Source organism: Pimephales promelas, chromosome 2 (assembly GCF_988280905.1).
Source record: "Pimephales promelas chromosome 2, fPimPro1.hap1.1, whole genome shotgun sequence".
Lineage (NCBI taxonomy): Eukaryota > Metazoa > Chordata > Actinopteri > Cypriniformes > Leuciscidae > Pimephales > Pimephales promelas.
The window spans coordinates 39,616,158-39,638,062 of NC_142770.1; the positions used below are offsets into that span (position 1 = coordinate 39,616,158).

General features: G+C 38.7%; 2 protein-coding genes and 2 long non-coding RNA genes across 4 annotated transcripts in view; 1 reads left to right on the forward strand and 3 right to left on the reverse strand.

The window, feature by feature from the left end:
• LOC148997375 (uncharacterized) overlaps positions 1–21,905 on the forward strand; it is a 497,974-nt gene that overhangs the window by 45,659 nt on the left and 430,410 nt on the right. The window lies entirely within an intron of this gene.
• On the reverse strand, positions 4,162–6,129 carry LOC148997379 (uncharacterized). Its single transcript, XM_089122464.1, has 3 exons — positions 5,993–6,129; positions 4,834–5,043; positions 4,162–4,529 (listed from the first exon to the last, which is right to left on the reverse strand). The coding sequence occupies exons 1-3, from the start codon at positions 6,122–6,124 to the stop codon at positions 4,305–4,307; spliced, it is 567 nt and encodes a 188-aa protein (XP_088978590.1). The 5' UTR covers positions 6,125–6,129; the 3' UTR covers positions 4,162–4,304.
• LOC148997380 (uncharacterized) lies at positions 11,007–11,853 on the reverse strand. Its single transcript, XR_016147194.1, has 3 exons — positions 11,552–11,853; positions 11,300–11,424; positions 11,007–11,145 (listed from the first exon to the last, which is right to left on the reverse strand). It is a non-coding gene; the product is annotated as an uncharacterized LOC148997380 (long non-coding RNA).
• Positions 12,966–15,711, reverse strand: LOC148997381 (uncharacterized). The gene is made up of 8 exons (XM_089122455.1): positions 15,700–15,711; positions 15,009–15,116; positions 14,877–14,921; positions 14,612–14,683; positions 14,270–14,466; positions 14,017–14,176; positions 13,445–13,542; positions 12,966–13,236 (listed from the first exon to the last, which is right to left on the reverse strand). Exons 3-8 carry the CDS (start codon positions 14,884–14,886, stop codon positions 13,177–13,179), a joined length of 597 nt encoding a protein of 198 aa, XP_088978581.1. The 5' UTR covers positions 14,887–14,921; positions 15,009–15,116; positions 15,700–15,711; the 3' UTR covers positions 12,966–13,176.

Genomic DNA, 21,905 nt, shown 5'->3' on the forward strand with positions numbered 1-21,905 from the left:
ATTATATCTATAGTCGGATTTGACTTAATGGTCTGACTCAAACAAAACACTTGTAAATTAATATAAATAATAAAGAGAGATGTATAATCGCATGGTGGCCAAAATTTGTTGAAATTGTTGCAAAAATCTTAATATCGTGCATCCCCAGTTCTAGAGAAGCATGTGTTTTGCATTGTGTACCGTCACAGTGGTGTAATTAGAGGAATTCAGCTTCCCGTTTCCATTGTCCCAGTCAAACACCTTGAGGTGTGTATGCTCCACCTCATCTCCACATGCCATCCTCAGCACTTGTGTCTGCAGAATAATAGCCCAATGGTTACGTTGCGTTAGGGCTAAGTTAGTCTCGCGTAGCCAGACCTTCAGACTGACGGCTGAAGGTCTGGAATTCATAGCAGCTTTCTTTGGCCAAGGCCCGCCCATAAGGCCGTTTGACCGACATGTCAAACAACCAATTACAGTTCGTTTCGTTCAGTGTCACGTTTCGGGGCGTGGAAATGTCCCCACAACAACAGACCGGCGTGCAACAAGTCAGTCAGCAGTCACCGGAGGCGCTCGTTAACATCGCTCCGCGTTATTAAATTCACCAACGAACTCGCGCTCATGTCCATCTTATGTCCGCTTTGTCACACGGCCAGTTCAACCTCGTATAAATCAGGTTATGTGTGTAAATCACGTGCCCGATCATGAGCGCTCACTCTTAACAGACACTCCCGGCGCTGCTCGTGCGTCACCGAATGTTCATAAAGCGCTCCCCGTTCACAGTAACCGGCTCGTCTCCAGCTGTAGCTGTCAGCGAGCCGCCGCACATTGAATACTCACATGATGAGTCAGGCTGCGAATGTAAGTTACATCCCCGCCCCAGCGCGCTCACGCCTACTAAATAAACGCCTCACCTCCGGCGCCGCGCACTCGCTACATTCCCTTTAGCCTTTAGTTTATCACATCTAGTGGATGCATAACGCAAACCCAGTCAAACCTTTGACTCTGCAGTGTCTTATGCGCCTTATAATCCAGTGTGCGCCCTATATATGAATACTGAATCGGCCAGCTACGATGTCAGCGTCTGTTGTTTCATGTTTGCCCTCAAACTTAACTTGATCTTCCATAATAGATAGGAGGGGACATACAACTACGTTTAGCTGATCTTGATTAATGCTCATTGTCACTAATATAAACACAACAGTTTTTAAGTTGGCTTGTGAAAGTTTGGAACAGAAAGTTTGAAGAAGTTTAAAGTAGTTTGAAGAAGTTTAAAGTAGTTTGAAGTTTAAATTAGTCTAAAGTTTAAATTAAGTTTAACGTTAGATAGATAGATAGATAGATAGAGTTAGAAAGAGATAGATAGATAGATAGATAGATAGATAGATAGATAGATAGATAGATAGATAGATAGATAGATAGATAGATTTTATTTTATCAGTGATATTTTAAAATGTTCATTTTAACTTTTAATAGACCTTATGTAGCCCCGCCCCTTTTCAGCGCTAATCTGTCTTTTGACTTCCTCTTGCATACATAGGTATGAATGAACTGCTCATAAAAAAAAAATCCGGGTCGACATTTGTTAAGACATCTACTTTACAATGATAAACATTACAATGCTCATGATAACTTTTGTTAACTCTACAATAAGTAAATCGACTTCACCAGCTAATTACTCCTTGACAACGTTGCCATAGAAATATACAGAGCGACCGCAAAAACGGAAGTTCAAAGACAATATTCTAAAGAAGACGGCGCCCATGTTTCTCTGGTGCATAATAAGGTCTAGCAACAACTAGTAATAATAAGGAAATTACACGGCTTATGTGAGGAATGGATGGACGCGCGTTGTCACAGTAACCAGGTGAAGGTAATGAGGAAATTAAGTTGCTACATTTTGAGACACAATTGCTCCCTCTAAAATGGACAAAACGGCATATTGGACATGGTTAAACAATATCTACAACACAATCAAAATTAATCTATCATGACTCTGCACTATTGAGGTGAAATGTGAAGAAAAAAAGTGTTGCGTCATTACAGTTAAAGATGCTCACGTGACATGCACGATTACTTTTTTCAGCGTTTAGCATTACCACCAATCACAGAAGTCTCTACTGAGCTCATAATGCAATAACCAATCAGGTTAGTATAGACCATTTCACAAGATGTAAACAACACTGGTCCAGAAGCACTTCCTGTTTCAGTTTTTTAACACTACATAAAAGCTGGGATAAAATACAACCAACAGAACATTTAAAACTGAATCAAAAAGTTAAACAAACATCTTTAAGATGTTTTCTTTACATGTGAAATAAAGAAAACAGTTACAAACTGAAACAGGAAGTGCTTCTGGACCAGTGTTGTTTACATCTTGTGAAATGGTCTATAGATCATAGACATATACACTAGACCTCAACTGGGGGTTCTAAGCATGCGTCAAAACCGCCGCCATCTTGGAACAGGGGTCTTGTCATAGGAAGTAGCTAGGTAACGCTGCTATCTCTGCCTTTACTTCGAATTCATTGATGGTGGCGGACTTTTGTGCAGCGTATGAAGTTCACGGATGAAATCTGAACTAGGAAGAATGTTTTACAAAAAATGTAAAAAAATTTAAAAAAAAAATTTCTTTCTGGAATCAATGATAAATACATGTCTGACCGTTGGAACAAACCAAAAAACAAGAAAAATCGCATTCATGATGATTTGTGATGATTTTATTTTCGTTAGACCTGTGTCTACTACATTGACGCTGATGCATTAAAGTGGAGGGGCTCCCCTGTTTCAAGATGGCGGCTCTATTGACGCATTCGTTCCAATGAACTGCCGTATCCAAGGTGAGGTCTAGTGTATATGTCTATGAGTATAGATTAGTTACCGATGAACAGTTCCTCGTTCAACACCTCAGTCAGATTGCGAATTCGGTCGGGGAAAAGTGCAGATACGATGTAAGAAAGATTTTGATTTATAATTTTGTTTTTCATGCTACTAAAATAATAATGTCTTGATTTTCTTATGCATAAAAGCAATTAACTACTTCATAAACGGTTCTTGACTGTGCGACACACAAAAAACGTTTACTATATGATTGTAATGACTTTTAATAATTTTATCACGAACAATGTTCGACAATAATGAATGATGCTTTTCACTTACAAGTTAAAACGTTGTTTTGAAAATAGCTTCAATCTTTTGGGGAATGCTGTCTGCGAGATGTGTGAATTCTTACATTTAATTAATTAATTAAAACAAATACAGGATTTGGTCTGAGATGGGCTCTGAAAGAAAATTTTTATTTTCTGAATTAAATTCATGATTTGTTTTATGAAGTTACGAAGAAACGACAATAAATTGAATTACAATAAAAAGACACAATAGAGCGGAAGAAATAAGTGTAGAAATTAAAATGTGCAATGCTAAGGAAAAACAGTTACAGCATCTGAAATAGCATTATTTAATGCAGCTCACACGGAATGAGTAATGCCTTAATAAGTAAAGGACTTTTTTCATGCTTCGATTTAAACATGAAATGTTTAATACTTTACTTTTGAAATAATTTCAAATTTAACTTAAAATTTAAATGTTATTTTAAAACCGCCACTAGGTGGCAGCAATTCACTTTTATTGAGTGAGTCATTGAGAATCAACCGGTGCTTTTAAAACTCGTGATTTTGGTATGGGTCTGTGGAATTTATGCAGTTTTATTAAACATGTATGTAATTTTACTCCTAAATTGAAAAAACCCGATTCTACGACTCTTGAGGGAACCTGAGGGGATTTTAATTTCATACCTATGTTGTCCTGAGTCGGGAAACACTGGATCACGATGTGATTAAAAGTGCAAGCTTCACTTTTTTACAATCAGGATAGGATTAATATTTGACAGGGACTACATTCTGTTACATGTATGACAAATGTATGACTTTGTTGATAGATCTCAATTAATGTATTTTGCATTATATTTGTGTAATTTCACACTTGTTATAAGATTTTAACTTTTTTGTTTCAATTCTCCCACAGTGTTGCATTCAAATGGGTGACAAAGGTCCACGAATTTCTCACTCATTATATTGTATCACAACAGGTAAGCAAAACAGTGTTACTATTCTGCAGGTAATTAGAGGGTATGTATTATTGTCAAAAATATACGGATGATAGACAAGACAACACTTTGAAACGTGAAATTATATTTTATTTTCGAACAAACTACAGAACAATAAACTAAACTAAACTAAACAATAACAATTAAATCATTTTCCCCAGAACACAAACACTTTAAATAAATGTAGAAAAATGGTTGAGGGAGCAGGCTATTCTCCAGGCTATTCTGAGCTCTCCCTCTCGCGGATCTGCAAGACCCGTCTATTAAGGTGCTTCAGCACAAGTTTCATAGGTAATCTTTTAATTAGGTCGTCTGGGTTGCCAGAAAAGACTGTGGATGGTACAATGAACACTTCCGATTTACTGCTGAGGAAGTGGCAGGTCTCGTTTACGTCAGTGACACCAATGATTTCTGCCTCCGTTTCCTCAACCTGGGCCTCAGGTATCTGTGGAAAGAAATCAATGTGGGAAATGTCAGTGTATTAGTACTAAAAACACCTCAATGTAAGCATTTCTTTTTGTACAATTTTGCTTTTCTGTATATTAAATCCTTGTTTATTGACCTGTTGTATTAGAAAACACACTTGCAATTCTAGCCTATTATCAGATACAGTCATGCTGATATTCTGAACAGTTTGCTTTTGTTGCTTTTGTTCATGTGATATTTATTAATTGAAATGTAGGTTTACATCTCCAAAAACGTTTCCTCTTTTTCAGTGTAAACTATGGCAGCAGTTGTGCATTATGTACCTGTACAGACGTGTAGGCTGAGGAGTGGAATTTCCCCTGGCCATTCTTAAAAATGCAGGGGCGAAGGTGTGTGAGCACCACCTCGTCACCCACGCAGAGGTCCGTCAGCGCCTCGTCTCTCCACAGCGACACGTCAAATGACTTGCCTCCAGACTGGAGCCGCATGTCCAGAATGGGGACATTTGTCCTGGTCATCCTCACGCCACGCAACTGGAAATATTAAAGTGAGAAAATCATAAGTGAGTATAATACAGTTCTGTTTCTCAGTTAAATTCCTGGAGTTCCTCAACATTGAATTTCTATTTTAATTATATGATTTACATGATTTGTTTTCCAAATATGGGAACAATCCAAAGTTTTTAGTGTTGAGGTTTCCTGAACATGTGTTTAAAGGGATAGTTCACCCAAAAATAAAAATTCTATCATCGTTTACTCACCCTCAAGTTGTTCCAAACCTCTATGTGTTTATTTGTTCTGCTGAACACAAAGGAAGATATTTGGAAGAATGTTTTAATCACAGACTACCATAGTATGTATTTTTTCCTACTATGGTAGTCAACGGGATTTGATTAAAACATTCTTCCAAATATCTTCCTTTGTGTTCAGCAGAACAAATAAACACATAGAGGTTTGCAACAACATGACGGTGAGTAAATACTGACAGAATTTTCATTTTTGGGTCAACTAACCCTTTAAATCACAGTGCCATAGTGACAGATAAAGTCAGTCAGATGGAAATATATGGTGAAAATCTGAGGGTGTATGGTGTCAACAGTCTTACTCGACTGGTTTGTCCTTTTAATTTATGTTGACTTTCACAACTTTGACAACATTTTGACAACTTTGAACCACCCATTAGGTGCACAAACTATTTCAAAATTAATATAATACAGTGTTGTAATTGATTTAGTATGTTTTTGAGACTATTCAGCTCACATACAAAATTAACAATATAATTGAATTTGGCACAGGTATTGCAGAACACGGTGATTATCACTTTATCACTGTTATTTATTTACAATTTTTTTTTTTTTACAATTTCCTGTTTTAGGCAACTTAATAACTTAAGGTAACTGAATGATGAGGACGTAATGATGTCAAGTTAGTCAATTATATTATATACTGCAAAATGTATTAGACAGATAGAAAATGTACTCACTTCTATGATCTTCCCCTTGAGGCTGAGGTATCCACCCCGTGAATAAATGTCCTCCTCTTCACCACTCACCATTGGTGAAGCAGGACACAGGGCAAGTTTGGCTTGATCACTTGCCTCCTCTGGGATGTCCATTGGGACCGTTTTAAATTTCAATGTGCCAGGGCCAACAAACAAATAAATCTGCCCATATGTATTGGACAGGGTGTATTTTTGGAGGACATAGCTAACCCCCTCCTCAAATTCTGGGGTAAATCCCTCTTTTTTATTTAAGTATGTTTGTGAGCCATCGGTCAATGCACTCAAACATTCAGTTTTGAATCTGGCTATTTCAATTTTTGGTCCCTTTTTATAGCTCAGGGTTCGGTGATTAATTTTAGTTGCAATACACTTGCACCGCAGAAATGGAGATGGAGTCTGAGTCGGAGTTGCCATGCTGAAGAGAAGGCAGAGAAAGGTACATGTAAAAACTCTGGCAACTATTATTTACTTTTGTTTTACAATAATTTATCCTCTCTCATAAAAAAAAACAAAAAACATTAATTTAATTTGAAAAATGTATTTCTGAAGTAATTTATCCACTTATTTGAGTCGGAACCCTTCCTCTGAAATCAAATCCCGTCATAATATAACAATAAAAATCATGAATTTAATTTGAAATAAGTGGAAATTTTATATTTTTTAATTAACTTTTAACATTTAACATATAAAGTGTTTTAATTCTACAATGCTGTAAACACTTGTGTGCTGCCCTCTTCAGGTTGAATAGTGGCTACTGCAGTTGAATTTTCCTATAGGGCTTGGGCGTCGTGACGTCATTACTGGCGTGGCGGCCATGTTGGCCGCTCACACGCATGTAAACATACAGGGTGCTTCTCAATATCCCTCCTCGTCTCCTCGCTCCTCCGTCCTCCCTCCTATGACCCGGAAACCGATCGAGCTCAGCCATCTTGGAGGACATCTCAATTCTCTAATTGCACCGTGAGGAGTCGAGGATCGAGGAGATAGGAGGCTTCCTGAGGAGTCATAAGCGAGGATACACAGGTGCATCACCTCCGTGAAGTTGGCACCCCATAAAACGAAATAATCTCCAAAACTATGCCAATGGTTTGTGCTGTATTTGTGCTGATTTGTGCCGTAAAAACGAACATTTGTGCTGGTTTGGAGTTTGAGATATTGATGATTATTTTTTTGGTTGTGTTACGTCACTCTCCACCCCATATCGTTCAAATCGCTCCAAACCGGTGTCATTCGTTTGTGCTCTGTTTGTGCTGGTTTGTGCCGTTAAAACAAACATTGTATCCATTTCCCTTTCGCAGATATAGCAAATTTAATTCGGGAGCTGTGACGTCATTCTCCACCCCATTTCTTCTGAATCGCACACAAAATGTGTCTTTCGTTTGTGCTTGGTTTGTGCTGATTTGTGCCGTTAAAATTAACATGGTATCTATATCCCCTCCTTTAGAAATATCAAATATAATTCGGGGCAGTGACGTCACTCTCCACCCCACCTCGTCTAAATCGCACCAAACCGGTGTCGTTTGTTTGTGCTCGATTTGTGCCGGTTTGTGCCATTGAAAGAAACATTGCAACTACGATCCCCTCTTAAACATATTTAAAAAAAAAAAAACTTTTTAAGCAGTTACATAACTCTCCACCCCATTTGTTCTAAATCGTTGCAAAACTGTGACGTTTGTTTGTGCTCAATTTGTGCCGGTTTGTGCCGTTACGATGAACATTGTGTATTTTTCCCCTCCTTAGAAATAAAACATTGGATTCGGGACAGTGACGTCACTCTCCACCCCACCTCGTCTAAATCGCCCCAAAACGGTGCCTTTTGTTTGTGCTCGATTTGTGCTGTTTTGTGCCGTAGAAAGAACCATAATAAATTATACAATTCTTCAGACATCCCAAAATCTTTGGAGGAGTACTGATGAGTGACGTCACGAAAGCAAGCCGCGCTCTCCATCTCGTCTACAAACCTGTCTGGTGCGTTTGTGCTCGCACAGGGCCGCGGCTAATGTCATTGTTCCTTTCTTCCTCTTTAGATACGGAAATGTTTTGGTCTAGATTTGTGCTAGATATTGACATTTGGTCTTTATAAAATCTCCAATGCACTATGAAATATTAATGTAGCCCAATACCCTGGCTCAAGCCTACGTGTGACTGATGCTGTAATTTTGTCCAATAAAAAAAATAAAAATTAATAAAAAAAGTTGTGTACTGTCTTAAGTTTTCTGAATACTAAAGGCTTCAGTTTACAGACATTTCATTACAGACACAAGTCTTTCTGCCCCCTTAAAAACATTTGTTTACCCTAAGCACTGCATGGGAAAACAAAACAGGAAAAGGCATCTGGCTGTGAAAAAGGTAAGCATGTGCTCTGAGATAAAATACTAAAAAAGTACTAAAATAATCAGTGCTGGTCAATAAAATTTACAGGATAATTTGAACAAATAAGAAATTGACAGACATGTCAAAGATGTGAAACCTTTTATTAATTTTGGGCCATCAGCTATCATGTATCATGTCCAAATGATCCTCCATTTGTCATATTAATAAGAGTAGACCTAGATTCTTATGCCATGCCATAAAATACATTAAGTTATTAGTTAAGATATGTACAGCAATGCACATTTCATGGCAAAAAGCTTGATGTTATGCAGAGGAAATTACAAAAAGCAATATACAAGTGGCATCTGTTCCATTTAATCCTCTGTGAAGTCATATAATTAACTTTACAAATGTGAACAGACTAAAATCTAACAAATTCACAGAAAAGATTGTCACCCATCCTGTACTGGCCAAGTTCAGTTATTCAGTTATCAGCTACTTTTCATATAACTGGAGAATGTGTTGTCTTTTCATGCTCTTTTGTAATGATTTAGTTGATTTAATTCACCAAAGGATTATAAGTAAATCTTTTTCTGAACTCATTGACTAGGTGATCCATGTGATTGGATTTAAAGAGTAACAGAAAACAATGACTTTGAGATGAGATTTTTACTGAAACATTGAAAATTCTGTATGTTCTTTAAAGCCACCGAATGATGGATTCTCTAGTTATAAAAAAAGTTGCAATATCCAAACACGACCAATATAGGATGGATGACAAGATGTTCTAAGGTAAATCTAATTGAATGACCTCAGAACAATTGGACTATATACATATAAATTGCATAGCCCATATGTTTTTATTTCAGCCATCATTAACTTGAACTGATTTTGAAAAAAAAGATACAGTTTAAGTGAATGGCGACTAAGTCACTCCCTATATATATATATATATATATATATATATATGAAGAGTTCAGATGCAAAAGCCTCTATGTGCCATTTGAACTTTTCTTCTAGAATGATCATTTTTATCAAGCCTGTATATTTAAGTTCAGTAATTTCACTTAAATTGCAATGAAGATTGCCTATTAATTGTCATTTAAGTTAAATTACAGAACTTAAATATACAATCTTGATAAAAATGATCATTCTAGGAGAACATTTCAAATGGCACTTAGAGGCTTTTGCATCTGAACTCTTCATATATATATATATATATATATATATATATATATATATATATATACATATATACACATACATACTTGTTACCAACAGGTTACATGCTTATTCAAACCACAGTAATATATATATATATATACACACACACACACACGAGGTAGTTAATTTGGCCCAACTACTTTATTAAAAACTACATTAAACATAATTCCTGTTTTGATCAGATGCCTAGGAAACCAGCCTGTGGACGTGATGACATCATCAAAGTCATCAGTGCTGCAAAGGAACAGATTATTACAGGAACAAACATAGCAGTTCCCACAGAAAAGGTGTGGGCAGATTTAAGCAAACAACTAAATAACAAAGTTTCACCAAAGAACCTTTATACTATTGTGAAGACAAATAGGCACAATATATGGCAAATCCTTGAGCTAAGCAAAATCGACACAGATACCCAAGATCAAGGTCCAAACAGTGACAACTCACAAGAAAGCTCAGCAGATTTTCATTCAGCAGTGTCAAAGGCAGACAAAAGTCAATGCTACGACATTACATTTGAGATCAGTCTCTCTCATCAGAGATGGGTGGAAATCTGGCCTGAAAAGGTTGATTACAATGACAAAAGAGAATACACCATCCTGAAACGTGGTGCATGGACACACGTCTTGTATGAAGAGATATGGAAAAAAATCAAGACCTCATCCACTCTTAGATTCAGAAGGGCAAAAATGTATCCAAATAATGCATCTCACTACATAGACATAATTGGGAACTGCACCGAGTGTGACGCACAATTGTCTATAACAGCAGAGAACATGCCAGTGGACAATGAACCAGTTGTGCTTCAATGCATAATCCGTAATGTTGATGAAAGTCTCCATACTGGCAAAGCAAAACGGAAGTTATCAGGGGATCTGAGAACACGTGTCTCTAAAGAACTCTGGGAAGGCCGAAAACCAGCACATGTATGGCGAGCAGCTGAGGCTTACAAAATGATGGATGTTGGTGACCCAGAGCCTAGCCACCTGCCAAATCTGGCAACATTAAGAAAAGCCAAACAAGAGATGGGTGACAAAGAACTTGGAGACAAAGACCCAATCATGTCATTGCATCTACTAAAATACAGTGTACCCCACAACGGAAGCATTCATGACATAGGCCTTGACAGGTTTTTTTGCCATTATTGGACCCCATCTCAGATGCAAGTGTATCAAATGAAATCCAAGTACTCTGGCTCATTTGTGAGTTTTGATGCAACAGGTACAGTTGTGAAAAGACTGAGAAGACCCTGTGGCAATTCTGGACATGTCTTCCTGTATCAAGGAGTTTTGTGTTCACAGGGAGATCATATTCCAGTAGTGCAAATGCTATCAGAGAGCCACACCATCAATTCTATTGCCAACTGGCTTACGGAATGGCAACGAGCAGGTGCTGCTGTGCCCAAAGAGGCGGTCTGTGATTTCTCCTTGGCTTTGCTTGGAGCACTGGTTAAAACCTTCACTCCTTACCCAGACCTGAAAACATACATCAATCAGTGCTTTGGAGTGCTGGCAAGGAAACCCGAAGACTCAAAGCTACCACCTTGCTTCATCAGAGTAGATGTTGCACACTGCATCAAGCTCATTAGCCGGTGGGAATGCCTAAGACAAAGAGGAAACAGAGTTAGAGAATTCTATCTACGAGCCATGGCACAACTTTTACAGTCTGATACACTGGAAGATGCAAGAGAGCTCATTCATTCCATTGCAGTTGTTGCCTTCAGTGAATCAGAAGGAAACGATGACAAAGGTTTACCTGTTGCCTCGGAAACATGCAAAGCACAATTAAAGAGACGATTTGCAGAGGGAGTCTTGCCATGTGTCACTGAAGATGACCATTCAACAGAGGTGACGGGAGTCGAGGAGACACTCCCCACAGATCTGAAAACATGGGTTACAGAAATCTGTGAAGAAAGTAAGATGATTGCCGCACATCATGGTGACAGAGACAATCTTCATTTCCTTCCAGAGCTTGTCCCAAATATGATAAGAATGGCATGCTACCTACCCCTTTGGACAGCTGTGATGGTTCCACACTTCAAAAGCGTACACAACACAGCAAGCTCTGCAAATGTTGAGGCTGAATTTAAAAACATAAAACATGGCCTTTTCAAACATGAAAGCCTCCCCATCCGACTTGACCGTTTTGTCATACGCCACCTTGAGTTTCTTGAGGGAAACATGAGGATTTCATCTGCACCGGTGAAGACAGAGCACATTGAGACAAAGAATCAGAAGACAAAAAGTGCCCACAGTGAGCAGGACACAGAAGTTAGGCAACAATTAGTGGAGGAAGACCCTGTTGAAAACTGGAAAGGTCTCTGTGTTCCTCCAAAAAAGCGACTGTCCTACCTGACCCCTTGCTCTGAGTGGTTCCATGCAGACATAAACCTGAAAAGAAAAAATACAAAAATTCATGTCTTGAAAAATGGCAACTACCAGGCTAATAAGCCCATCATGGTTGACTAAATGCTTGTAAGTGTAAATAATACCTGTGCCTTTGATTCCTTTTTCCAGTGCCTTTGCTCTGCATTCTGTGACAACGGATCATTCTGTCATTATCTCGACAAAGAGCACTCAAAATCTGAAATGTTTGATTTGGTAAAGACCATAGTCACAAAAGGAGTTGGAAAAGATGCTTACGCAAAGAGGGCAAAAATGCTGTTGGATACATTTCAGTGTGTTCATCTAAAATCAGGTGTGAGGCAGGTCAATGCGGATTGCAATGTTGCTAACATAATTGAATCAACAATGAAGCAAATGCCAAGTGCAACACTTACAGCGGAGTGCTCTTCTCCATACTGCAGCCGAAATACCAAATCTTCAAGTCTATCTATTGTGTCTTCAACGATTTAGAACAAATGGGGTGGAGAGTTATGTAACTGCTTAAAAAGTTTTTTTTAAAATATGTTTAAGAGGGGATCGTAGTTGCAATGTTTCTTTCAATGGCACAAACCGGCACATAAATCGAGCACAAACAACCCAGCAAACAATATTACGTTGTGACGACGTCACGTGCTGGTCATTTTTAGTCACACTTACGTTAGCATATGACGTCGCCACAACTGTCAAAGTGAAACACCAAAAGATGTCGCTACGACGTCACCAACCGACAACGTGGCAACGCCTTCACTACGTCACTTTGCGACCGTGTTATTGGTCGCGGATTGGTCATTTGATGACTTTTTCATTATATATTCATTCTGCAGTGGTTTTATTGACAACCATTTACCTGCCACTACTGCCACAGCAACATCTATAATTGTGGTTCTTGTTCAGAACTTGTTTGTTTCAAGTAGCTTTACTGTTCAAATTGTGACATTTTACTCAAACAATTGGTAAAAACATGTTTAAACATTCACTATTGTTAATGTTAAACATGTTAAAAAAAAACATGTAGAATAATTGAAAAAACTGAAAAGTGTTTTTGCAGATTTTATTGAACATAATTGAATAGACACTATAACAAATTGGGGAAAAAATGAACAACTATACATTAAAGCAAAAAAATAAATGTCACTATTTAAAACACTTTAAAAACAAATGAGAAAAAATGAACAACTGTACATTAAAGCAAAAAAAAAAAAAAAAAAAAAAGTTTAACACACTATTTAAAACACTTTAAAAAGGTCTTCACGTCAATTGCTGGTTATTGTCCTGTTGCTGGACCGCCACTTCTGGGACTGACTGCACCTAGACAAACAATTTAAATAAATTGAGTGAACAGAACTTCAAGATTCAATGTCAAGATTTTGTATTGGTACACTGTACACACTATTGGCAAGTGCAAAAATGAAATACTATACTCATTCCATAAAGTGGTATTGGTCCATCCCTACAAGTAATAGTCAATTGCCACAGTCTTTTAAGTGAAATGCTCACAAGAAGTGTATATTTGTACCTGTAGTTTACTGTGGGCTGGGGTATGTTTTAAAACATTTGTGACGAGTTCTTCCACAGCTTTGTCCTGTAGTCCGGATCGACTCAGCATGATAGCCCCTGTTGTGTAGAATGCATTTTTTTTTAAATTTTTTATTTCTTGTGTGATTACGTTTTACAAAACAAGTGGTGGACTCATTTAATATATGAAGAGTTCAGATGCAAAAGCCTTTAAATGCCATTTGAAATTTTCTTCTTTAATGATGATTTTTATCAAACTTAGTTCAGCAATTTCACTTAAATACCAATTAATAGGTAATTATCATTGCCATTTAAGTGAAATCACTGAACTTAAATGTACAAGCTTGATAAAAATGATCATTCTAGAAGAAAATTTCGAATGGCACTTAGAGGCTTTTGCATCTGAACTCTTCATATATTAAGGGCATTTTGATATTGTCTTTTAGATTTGAAAACAGCAAGCTATATTTTAAAACATGAACCAATTCTAAAGCAGAAAATGTTTAGACAAGCATAAATCAATTTTTTGTGCTGTGGAACATCCACACAATTATTACCAAATATTAAACTCACGTTTGATAACCTGGTACACTGTTGTATGCAGCAATGTTTTTTTCCCCTTCTTCCCATGAAGGCTGTAGTTTTTCCTGACACCGCTAGAAGCAACAGCCCGCATGATACGCCTTGTAACTTCTCCCGGGTTGGCTCCACCAATCAGACTGAGATGGTGTGTCTACACAGAGGAAATACAGAAAATTAAAAATCAGTAATGCGGTAAATATTTAGCTCTATATAAAAGATACTTTATGTTTAAACCATTACCCACCAATCTCTTCTTGTAGTCCGGAAGGTCTTTCAGTTTTGCCTCCAAGACAGCAAGTTCTTCCAAAGACTGGGCCACATCGATTTCTATTGGGGTCTCCGGACCCGGTCTGGCCCCTCCAATCTGGTTTAACCGGAGAAGTATCTCCTGGATGTTTTTTGACATCACATCCTGGCGGGTCAACATTGTCTTAAGTGTCTCTGTTTCAGAAACACAAAATATTTCAAAGACATTAAAATGAAGGTCAGAAACGTACAAAGTGCAAAGATAACACATTGCAGTTACATGACTGAACAACTTGTACCCACAATGACAGAAGTGTACCCACAATAAAAATTAACATACCTTGTATTACTGTAATCGTTTGGGTTAAGGCGGAGATAGAGTCTGACACACTCGAGGAGCAGCTGGCAGTTTCTGTGTGCACATTTGCAATAGAAAATGCAAGCGATTAAACTCAACACTTAGGTTCAGCATTTTATAAAACAAAACTACTAAAGTTCAAATCACCTGGCTACATTTCTTGTGTGTCAACATGTTGATAACTAACACTTACAAATAAACAAAATTTTCAAAGTCATTAAACCAACAATAAGAATATAAATCATACCATCAGACATCTCAGGCTGAATAGGACTAACTGGATCATCAAGGTCTGTGTAAATAAATAAAAAATGGCAACGTATATTTTAATACAGATCCGCACAATTTGACAAACCTTATGCAACACTTGTTAACTTACTGTTTATAGTGTTTGTCTGCGGAAAAATGCAGATGGGAGGTGGAGGGTGTGTTGGCCCTGCAGAAGATTTCCGTGAAGGTGGCACCTCTCGTGGTCCATGGAACAAACCTAGATGATGCATATTACCAAGATACTTTGGTTAATCATTCATTTATGGGACCGTCTCTAATGATTTCCAAATATGTTATGTTATGCTAGTGATTTTCTTATAGAGGGGAGTCTTGTGAAGCATGGTACTCTTAAGAAATATTGAACAATTATTTAATATCATACCTCTGGATTTCCTATTAATTTGGAGGACCTGTTCAGCAAAGTCTTCATCTAAAAAGCATACAATTTACTCCAGACAACAAACCAGTCAGGGATACAGCATGCAATAAATAACTGCATGGAAATGCAAATACCCTCATCACTGCTGTAAGCAAATTTTGCTGGCCTTTTTGAGAGCACAGCCCCATTATCTGCACTTTCCACGCTTGACATTGTTTCTGCCTTTTTCAACCACCGCAGTGCCTGGTTGAAGTCAGCTACAAAGAAATGTTAACATTAGGAAAGTACAAACAATATAGGATTAGTTTAAACATTTACAAGTATTCTACATTATGCAATGTATTTTGCTTTTTTAACAGCTTTCAAAAAATTACTTGAGCATGCACAGCAAAAACAGGACAAGAAATTAATACAACTGTACCTGTAACACCACTAAACAAGTCAAGTCAAGTCAAGTCACATTTATTTATATAGCGCTTTTCACAATACAGATTGTATCAAAGCAGCTTCACAGTGATAACATGTAAGTAGCACAACACAGATCAACAACATTGCTAAACACTAAATAAATAACCCCAACTGAGCAAGCTCAAAGCAAGCCAAAAGCAAGGCGACAGTGGCAAGGAACCAAAACTCCATCAGATTGGATGGAGAAAAAACCTTGGGAGAACCCAGGCTCAGTCGGGGGCCAGTTCTCCTCTGGCTTACATTCATATTGTTTAAATATAAATATTAAATATAAATATTGTTTATGATTCAAACGGCGCCATAACATATCGCAGGCGTTGAGTCGTCTCATCACAGGCGTTGAGTCGTCTCATCACAGGCGTTGGGGCATCCGAAATCCCCGTGAGAGGCTGGACACAAAACTGGACCTGACGAACGCCATTTTTCTCGGGACAAGCGTCCCGAGATAACAGCAGAAAGGCAGATGGGAAATAATTAGCATAGCTGATGTTCATAATAATTTCCGTTATAACTCACAAACTCTCCGTAACCCGAACTCTCCGCAACCCAACCATACGCGCCGACCCGTTTGTCTAAGAGGCTGTCGAGCCCCACTGGTGCGTTAAGCAGTTTCAGTGGCAAACGGTTCCGTATGGCATAACAGAGGAGTAGAAGGTAAGCATTATGTGAATGCTTGACTAAAGAGATGCGTCTTTAATCTAGTTTTAAACTGTGTCAGCGAGTCAGAGGCTCGGACCGTATCGGGAAGGCCATTCCAGAGTTTTGGAGCTAAATGCGAGAACGCCCTCCCTCCTTTACTGGACTTCGATATCCTAGGAATGACCAGAAGCCTTGAATTTAGTGATCTTAAGGAACGCGGTGGATTGTAGGGCGAAAGAAGGTCCGTTAAGTACATAGGTGCTAAACCATTTAGGGCTTTATAGGTCAGTAGTAGTATTTTGTAGTTGATGCGGAACTTAATAGGTAACCAGTGTAGAGATGATAAAATCGGTGTTATATGATCATATTTTCTTGACCTAGTAAGAACTCTAGCAGCTGCATTTTGTACTAACTGTAGCTTGTTTATTGAGGATTCAGGACAACCGGCTAATAAAGCATTACAGTAATCTAGTCTCGAGGTCATGAATGCGTGAACTAATTTTTCTGCATCAGAAATAGATAGCATGTTACGTAGCTTAGCAATGTTTCTAAGGTGGAAAAAGGCTGTTCTTGTAACATATGAAATATGATTTTCGAACGACAAGTTGCGGTCTAGTATAACACCCAGGTCTTTTACTGTTGTGGATAAAGTAACAGGACATCCGTCTATATTAAAGTTGTATTGTGAGAGGTTTTGTGAGTAGTTTTTTGGACCAATAAGTAATACCTCCGTTTTATCTGAATTTAATAGCAGGAAATTACGCGTCATCCAGCATTTTATATCTTTGAGACACTCTGTCATTTTAGATGAGTTAGTGTTTTCATCTGGTCGTGATGAAATATATAATTGAGTGTCGTCAGCGTAACAGTGGAAATTAATTCCATGTTTTCTTATAATATTACCAAGTGGCAGCATATATATTGAGAATAGCAGAGGGCCTAAAACTGATCCTTGCGGTACTCCATAGTCTACTGACGTTATCTTTGATTTTTTCCCATTTAAACAGACAAAATGAGAACGGTCCGATAAGTACGATCTAAACCAGCTTAATGCCTGTCCCTGGACACCGGTGAAGTTTTGTAGTCGATCCAGGAGTATTATATGATCTATAGTGTCGAACGCAGCGCTAAGATCAAGTAGGACTAGTATTGAGATACAGCCTTGGTCAGAAGCTAAAAGTAAATCATTTGTAATTTTAACTAGCGCAGTTTCTGTACTATGATGCGGTCTGAATCCTGACTGGAATTTTTCATAGATATCATTTTCTTGCAAAAAAGAGCACAATTGAGCGGACACTACTTTTTCAAGTATTTTGGACATAAATGGAAGATTTGAAATGGGTCTGTAATTTGCCAAGTTATTTGGATCTAATTGCGGTTTCTTAATGAGAGGTTTTATTACAGCCAGCTTGTATATTTTTGGGACATGACCTAAAGATAAAGACGAGTTAATAATATTGAGGAGAGGCTCTTCCACTACAGGTAATAGTTCTTTCAGTAGTTTAGTGGGTATTGGATCTAATAAACAAGTTGTTGGTTTAGATGCAATGATAAGTTTATTTAGCTCCTCCTGTCCTATCGTTGTAAAGCGGTTTAGTTGTTCTAGAGGGTCCATAATTGAAGCTGAATCATAAGACACCATAGCGGATTGTACATTTATAATTTTGTTTCGGATGCTTTCTATTTTCGCATTGAAGTAATTCATAAAATCATTACTACTAAACTGTAAAGGTATATTTTGCTCTGGTGATGTCTGTTTATTTGTTAGCCTAGCCACGGTGTTAAATAAAAACCTTGGATTATTTTGGTTATTTTCGATTAGTTTGCGGAGATGCTCAGCCCTGGCTGTTTTTAGTGTCTTTTTATAACGTGACATACTGTCTTTCCACGCGATTCTAAAGACCTCTAAATTAGTTTGTTTCCATTTACGCTCTAAGTTGCGAGTTTCTCTCTTGATAGCATGCGTAGCACTGTTGTACCACGGTGCTTTAATTTTCTCTCGAACCTTTTTTAATTTAATTGGCGCAACAATATCTAATGTACTAGTAAGAATGGTGCTTAAACTGCTAGTCATTTCCTCTAATTCATCTGTTTGTTTGGGTTCACTTTGCAGCTTAGATAGATCAGGTAAGCTATTTGAAAATCCATCTATAGTGGTTGGAAGGATTGTTCTGCCTGGTCTATAACGTGGCGCAACATGACATATTTCAGCAGTACGTATTATGCAAGTCACCATGTAATGATCAGTGACATCATCGCTTTGCGGTATAATATCTATATCAGTTGGATCGGTTCCATATGATATAATTAAATCTAGTGTATGATTTAGACGATGAGTGGGACCACTGACGTTTTGTTTGACCCCAAAGGAGTTTAATAAATCTGTAAACGCAGCCCCTAAAGCATCATTTGTATTATCTACGTGTATGTTAAAATCTCCAGCAATTATTGCTTTATCGACATTTACCAATAGATCCGAGAGAAAGTCTGCGAACTCTTTTAGGAATTCAGCATATGGCCCTGGAGGTCTATATACAGTAGCCAGGGCTAGAGATAATATAGATTTCCTTCTTACATCTAAGAGCGTAACATTTAGCACAAGTACTTCAAATGAATTAAACCTGTGACCTGTTTTCTGAGTAATATTAAAAATATCTTTATAGATTGTTGCAACACCGCCGCCACGACCGATCAGACGAGGCTCATGTTTATAACAGTATCCTGGCGGAGTAGATTCGTTTAGACCGAAATACTCATTTGGTTTAAGCCAGGTTTCAGTAAGGCACAGAACATCGAAGTTATTGTCTGTGACCATTTCATTTACGATAACCGCCTTAGGTGTGAGCGATCTAATGTTTAGGAGACCTAGCTTTAGAAATTGTTTTTGTTGACTGATATTTAGATTTTCTGGTTTAATTACAATAAGATTTTTGCTAGATCCTACACTAGATTTATTGTTTGGCTTCACTAAACGAGGAATAGACACAGTTTCTATATAATGTTCCACACTATGCTTATTAGTTAAGTTTGGACCGCAAAGGCTGTAATTTGGACTTTGACTCATTAGTCATCTGGTGCGTAATGTCTTGGAAATGTTGTCCGATAGCACAGCCGCTCCGATTCGGCTGGGATGGAGACCATCTGTGCTGTACAGTCTCGGTCTTTCCCAAAACAGATGCCAGTTATTTACAAAGTGCAGCCCCTGTTCATTACACAATGACATTAACCATTCATTTAATGCAAAAAGTCTACTGAACCTTTCCTGTCCTTGTCTGTACGTGGGAAGCGGTCCAGACACGATGATCGCTGCTTTAGGCGCTGTGCTGCGTACCGTCTCGATCAGGCTCCTGTAGTCCTTCTTCAGAACCTCCGTCTGCCGCAGCCTGATGTCGTTCGCTCCCGCGTGCAGCACAACAGCTCCGACGCGCTCGTCCCCGTTCAGGATCTCGGGAACCTGTGCAGCAACATCAAGAACACGAGCACCAGGAAAGCAGTGAGTGCGCACTTTACCTTTATCCGAATTTGCGCGGACATGGCGGACTATGGATGTGCCGATGATCACGGCGTCATCGCGTTCCGGCTCGCGAAGAGGGGAGAAGCGGTTCCGGGTGGAGATCTCGAAGACCGGGAGGGGCGGAGAGGCAGCTCTGGTCCTGGCTCGAGTCTTCCGCTGTGTGATCCATGGTCCATGTTGTTTCGGTGCCGGAGTGAATGAAGCCTTAGATGATCGCATCTTCCTCGGCAGAGTAACGTACGGCGTAGATGAACTCGGAGTCAAAGAGTGATTTGATTTGTTAGCGTCGGCGCGTGATGCTTCAAGCGTTGAGCGCCGATCCAGCAGCTCGGCTTGCTTCACCAGCAGACCGCGGATCTGTTTCTCGACGTATTCCAGCTCCTGCTTCACCGTGAAGAGCTCGAATGTGTCTTCATCTGCACTCAAAGGTAATGTTAGACACGCATCTGATATGTTCGCCATTATAACGGATGATCAGTAAATTAGTAGTGATACTACAACTATCACTACTAATTTAGGATTGAAATGTCGGAAATAACCAGGATTCAGTGAAACGGGTGTAAAATGAGACGATCAAATAGGCGAGAGGGCACGCGTGGAATGCTAGCGGGCTAAAGGCTAGTAGCCAGGATTTAGGGAGGTTGGATATAAGTAGCGATATCAAAGCAATCCAATTGTTTTTTATAAGGAATACTATCGAGGATAAGTTCACATAATATAAAAATAGAAAGTGCTTGTTTATAAATAAGTGGTAAAGAAGAAAATCAAGGATTTGTGAAGAAATTCTCCGGAGCTACAAACACAAACAACCGATCGCTCGCGCACGCGTAGACTTCGCCACTAAACACCTTGACTTTCCTTGAAATCCAAGTATCAGGATCAGGTTGTTCCCCCCTTCGTGCTCTGGCTGTCGGATTGCATGCAGGCCAGTAACAATAGTCATCCTGAAATTCATGAAAAATATTTAATGAGCACTGTATTTTACAAAGTACAGTACACCCCCAGAAAATAGTCGATAGCCAATGATTTGATAAAATACCGTTTGTTCTCCATCTCCATCTCTCTCATCACATGACATGAATGTGTCTCTATTGAGGCTCTCAGGGTTTTGGTGAGTGAGATTCTCTGTCTGGCTTGCACGTGCATTTTCTGCCTGGCTTGCATGGAGGTTTTGGAGAGTGCGTCTGGTAGCTCTCCAGGACTGTAAATAGATTCTCCGACTTGGCTTCATCCTAAAATACAATCAAATTTTATGACACCAGTTTAACCAGATAACCTAAAACTCCATGTAACTACAATGCCCTAATCAGTGCTCGAAGTGGGGCGGTACTCACCGGTACGCAGTACCAGCACTTCTACATTTTTCTCTTATGCGTACCTGCACTGTTTCTTGCGTACCACTACTTCTTGCATGTAGCCGGTACTCTACCACTGACAGAAAAAGTGTGACGGCTGTTTAACAACTTATTTACACTGCACATCTGCGGCGCGTTGCGTCTGCGATAGGCTACCGAAGCTGATCGTGTCCACCACGTATTTTGTGAAGCGTGATCAGTGCGTATTTTTTTTGGTTTGCATGTTAATCAGTGAGTGCATTTTCACACAGCGCGGGCGCGGAGGAGTGGCGCGTGAGCGGCAGTGAACTGGGGGTTCGGGCCAAGTCTATTTGTGTTGTGCTACGCTCATTTAAAGTGAAAGCACACTGTTGAAGGAGAAAATAAATAGGATTTGACACAAAAAGTGCCCAAAGTGCACAGAATTTGCAATTAGTGTGTTTTAACAAGAACTAGAATAGGCTACATCAGAAAAGAAAACGAAGACTCAAAAATATTTATACAAAAATTTAGCCATTTAAACTTGTCTTAATTATTCAGTTTGGGTAACACTATATGTTTTATAAATAAATAAAACGAGCGAACTAGTCAGAATATAAGTTCTTTTAGTTAATGTAATAGCCTACACAGACAGGTACATGCCCAAATCAATCCTGAGTGTACTTTTTTTAT

Bases quoted from the DNA above. Each gene is read 5' to 3' on its own strand.
- LOC148997379 (XM_089122464.1), bottom strand. From the start codon at position 6,124: ATGGACATCCCAGAGGAGGCAAGTGATCAAGCCAAACTTGCCCTGTGT. The intron at 5,044-5,992 runs GTGAGTACATTT...TAATATTTCCAG, and splicing joins TCAAGGGGAAGATCATAGAA to TTGCGTGGCGTGAGGATGAC. The intron at 4,530-4,833 runs GTACATAATGCA...TTCTTTCCACAG, and splicing joins CAGCCTACACGTCTGTACAG to ATACCTGAGGCCCAGGTTGA.
- LOC148997381 (XM_089122455.1), bottom strand. The intron at 14,177-14,269 runs GTGGGTAATGGT...TCCTCTGTGTAG, and splicing joins CGGACTACAAGAAGAGATTG to ACACACCATCTCAGTCTGAT. The intron at 13,237-13,444 runs GTACAAATATAC...TTGTTTGTCTAG, and splicing joins CAGCCCACAGTAAACTACAG to GTGCAGTCAGTCCCAGAAGT.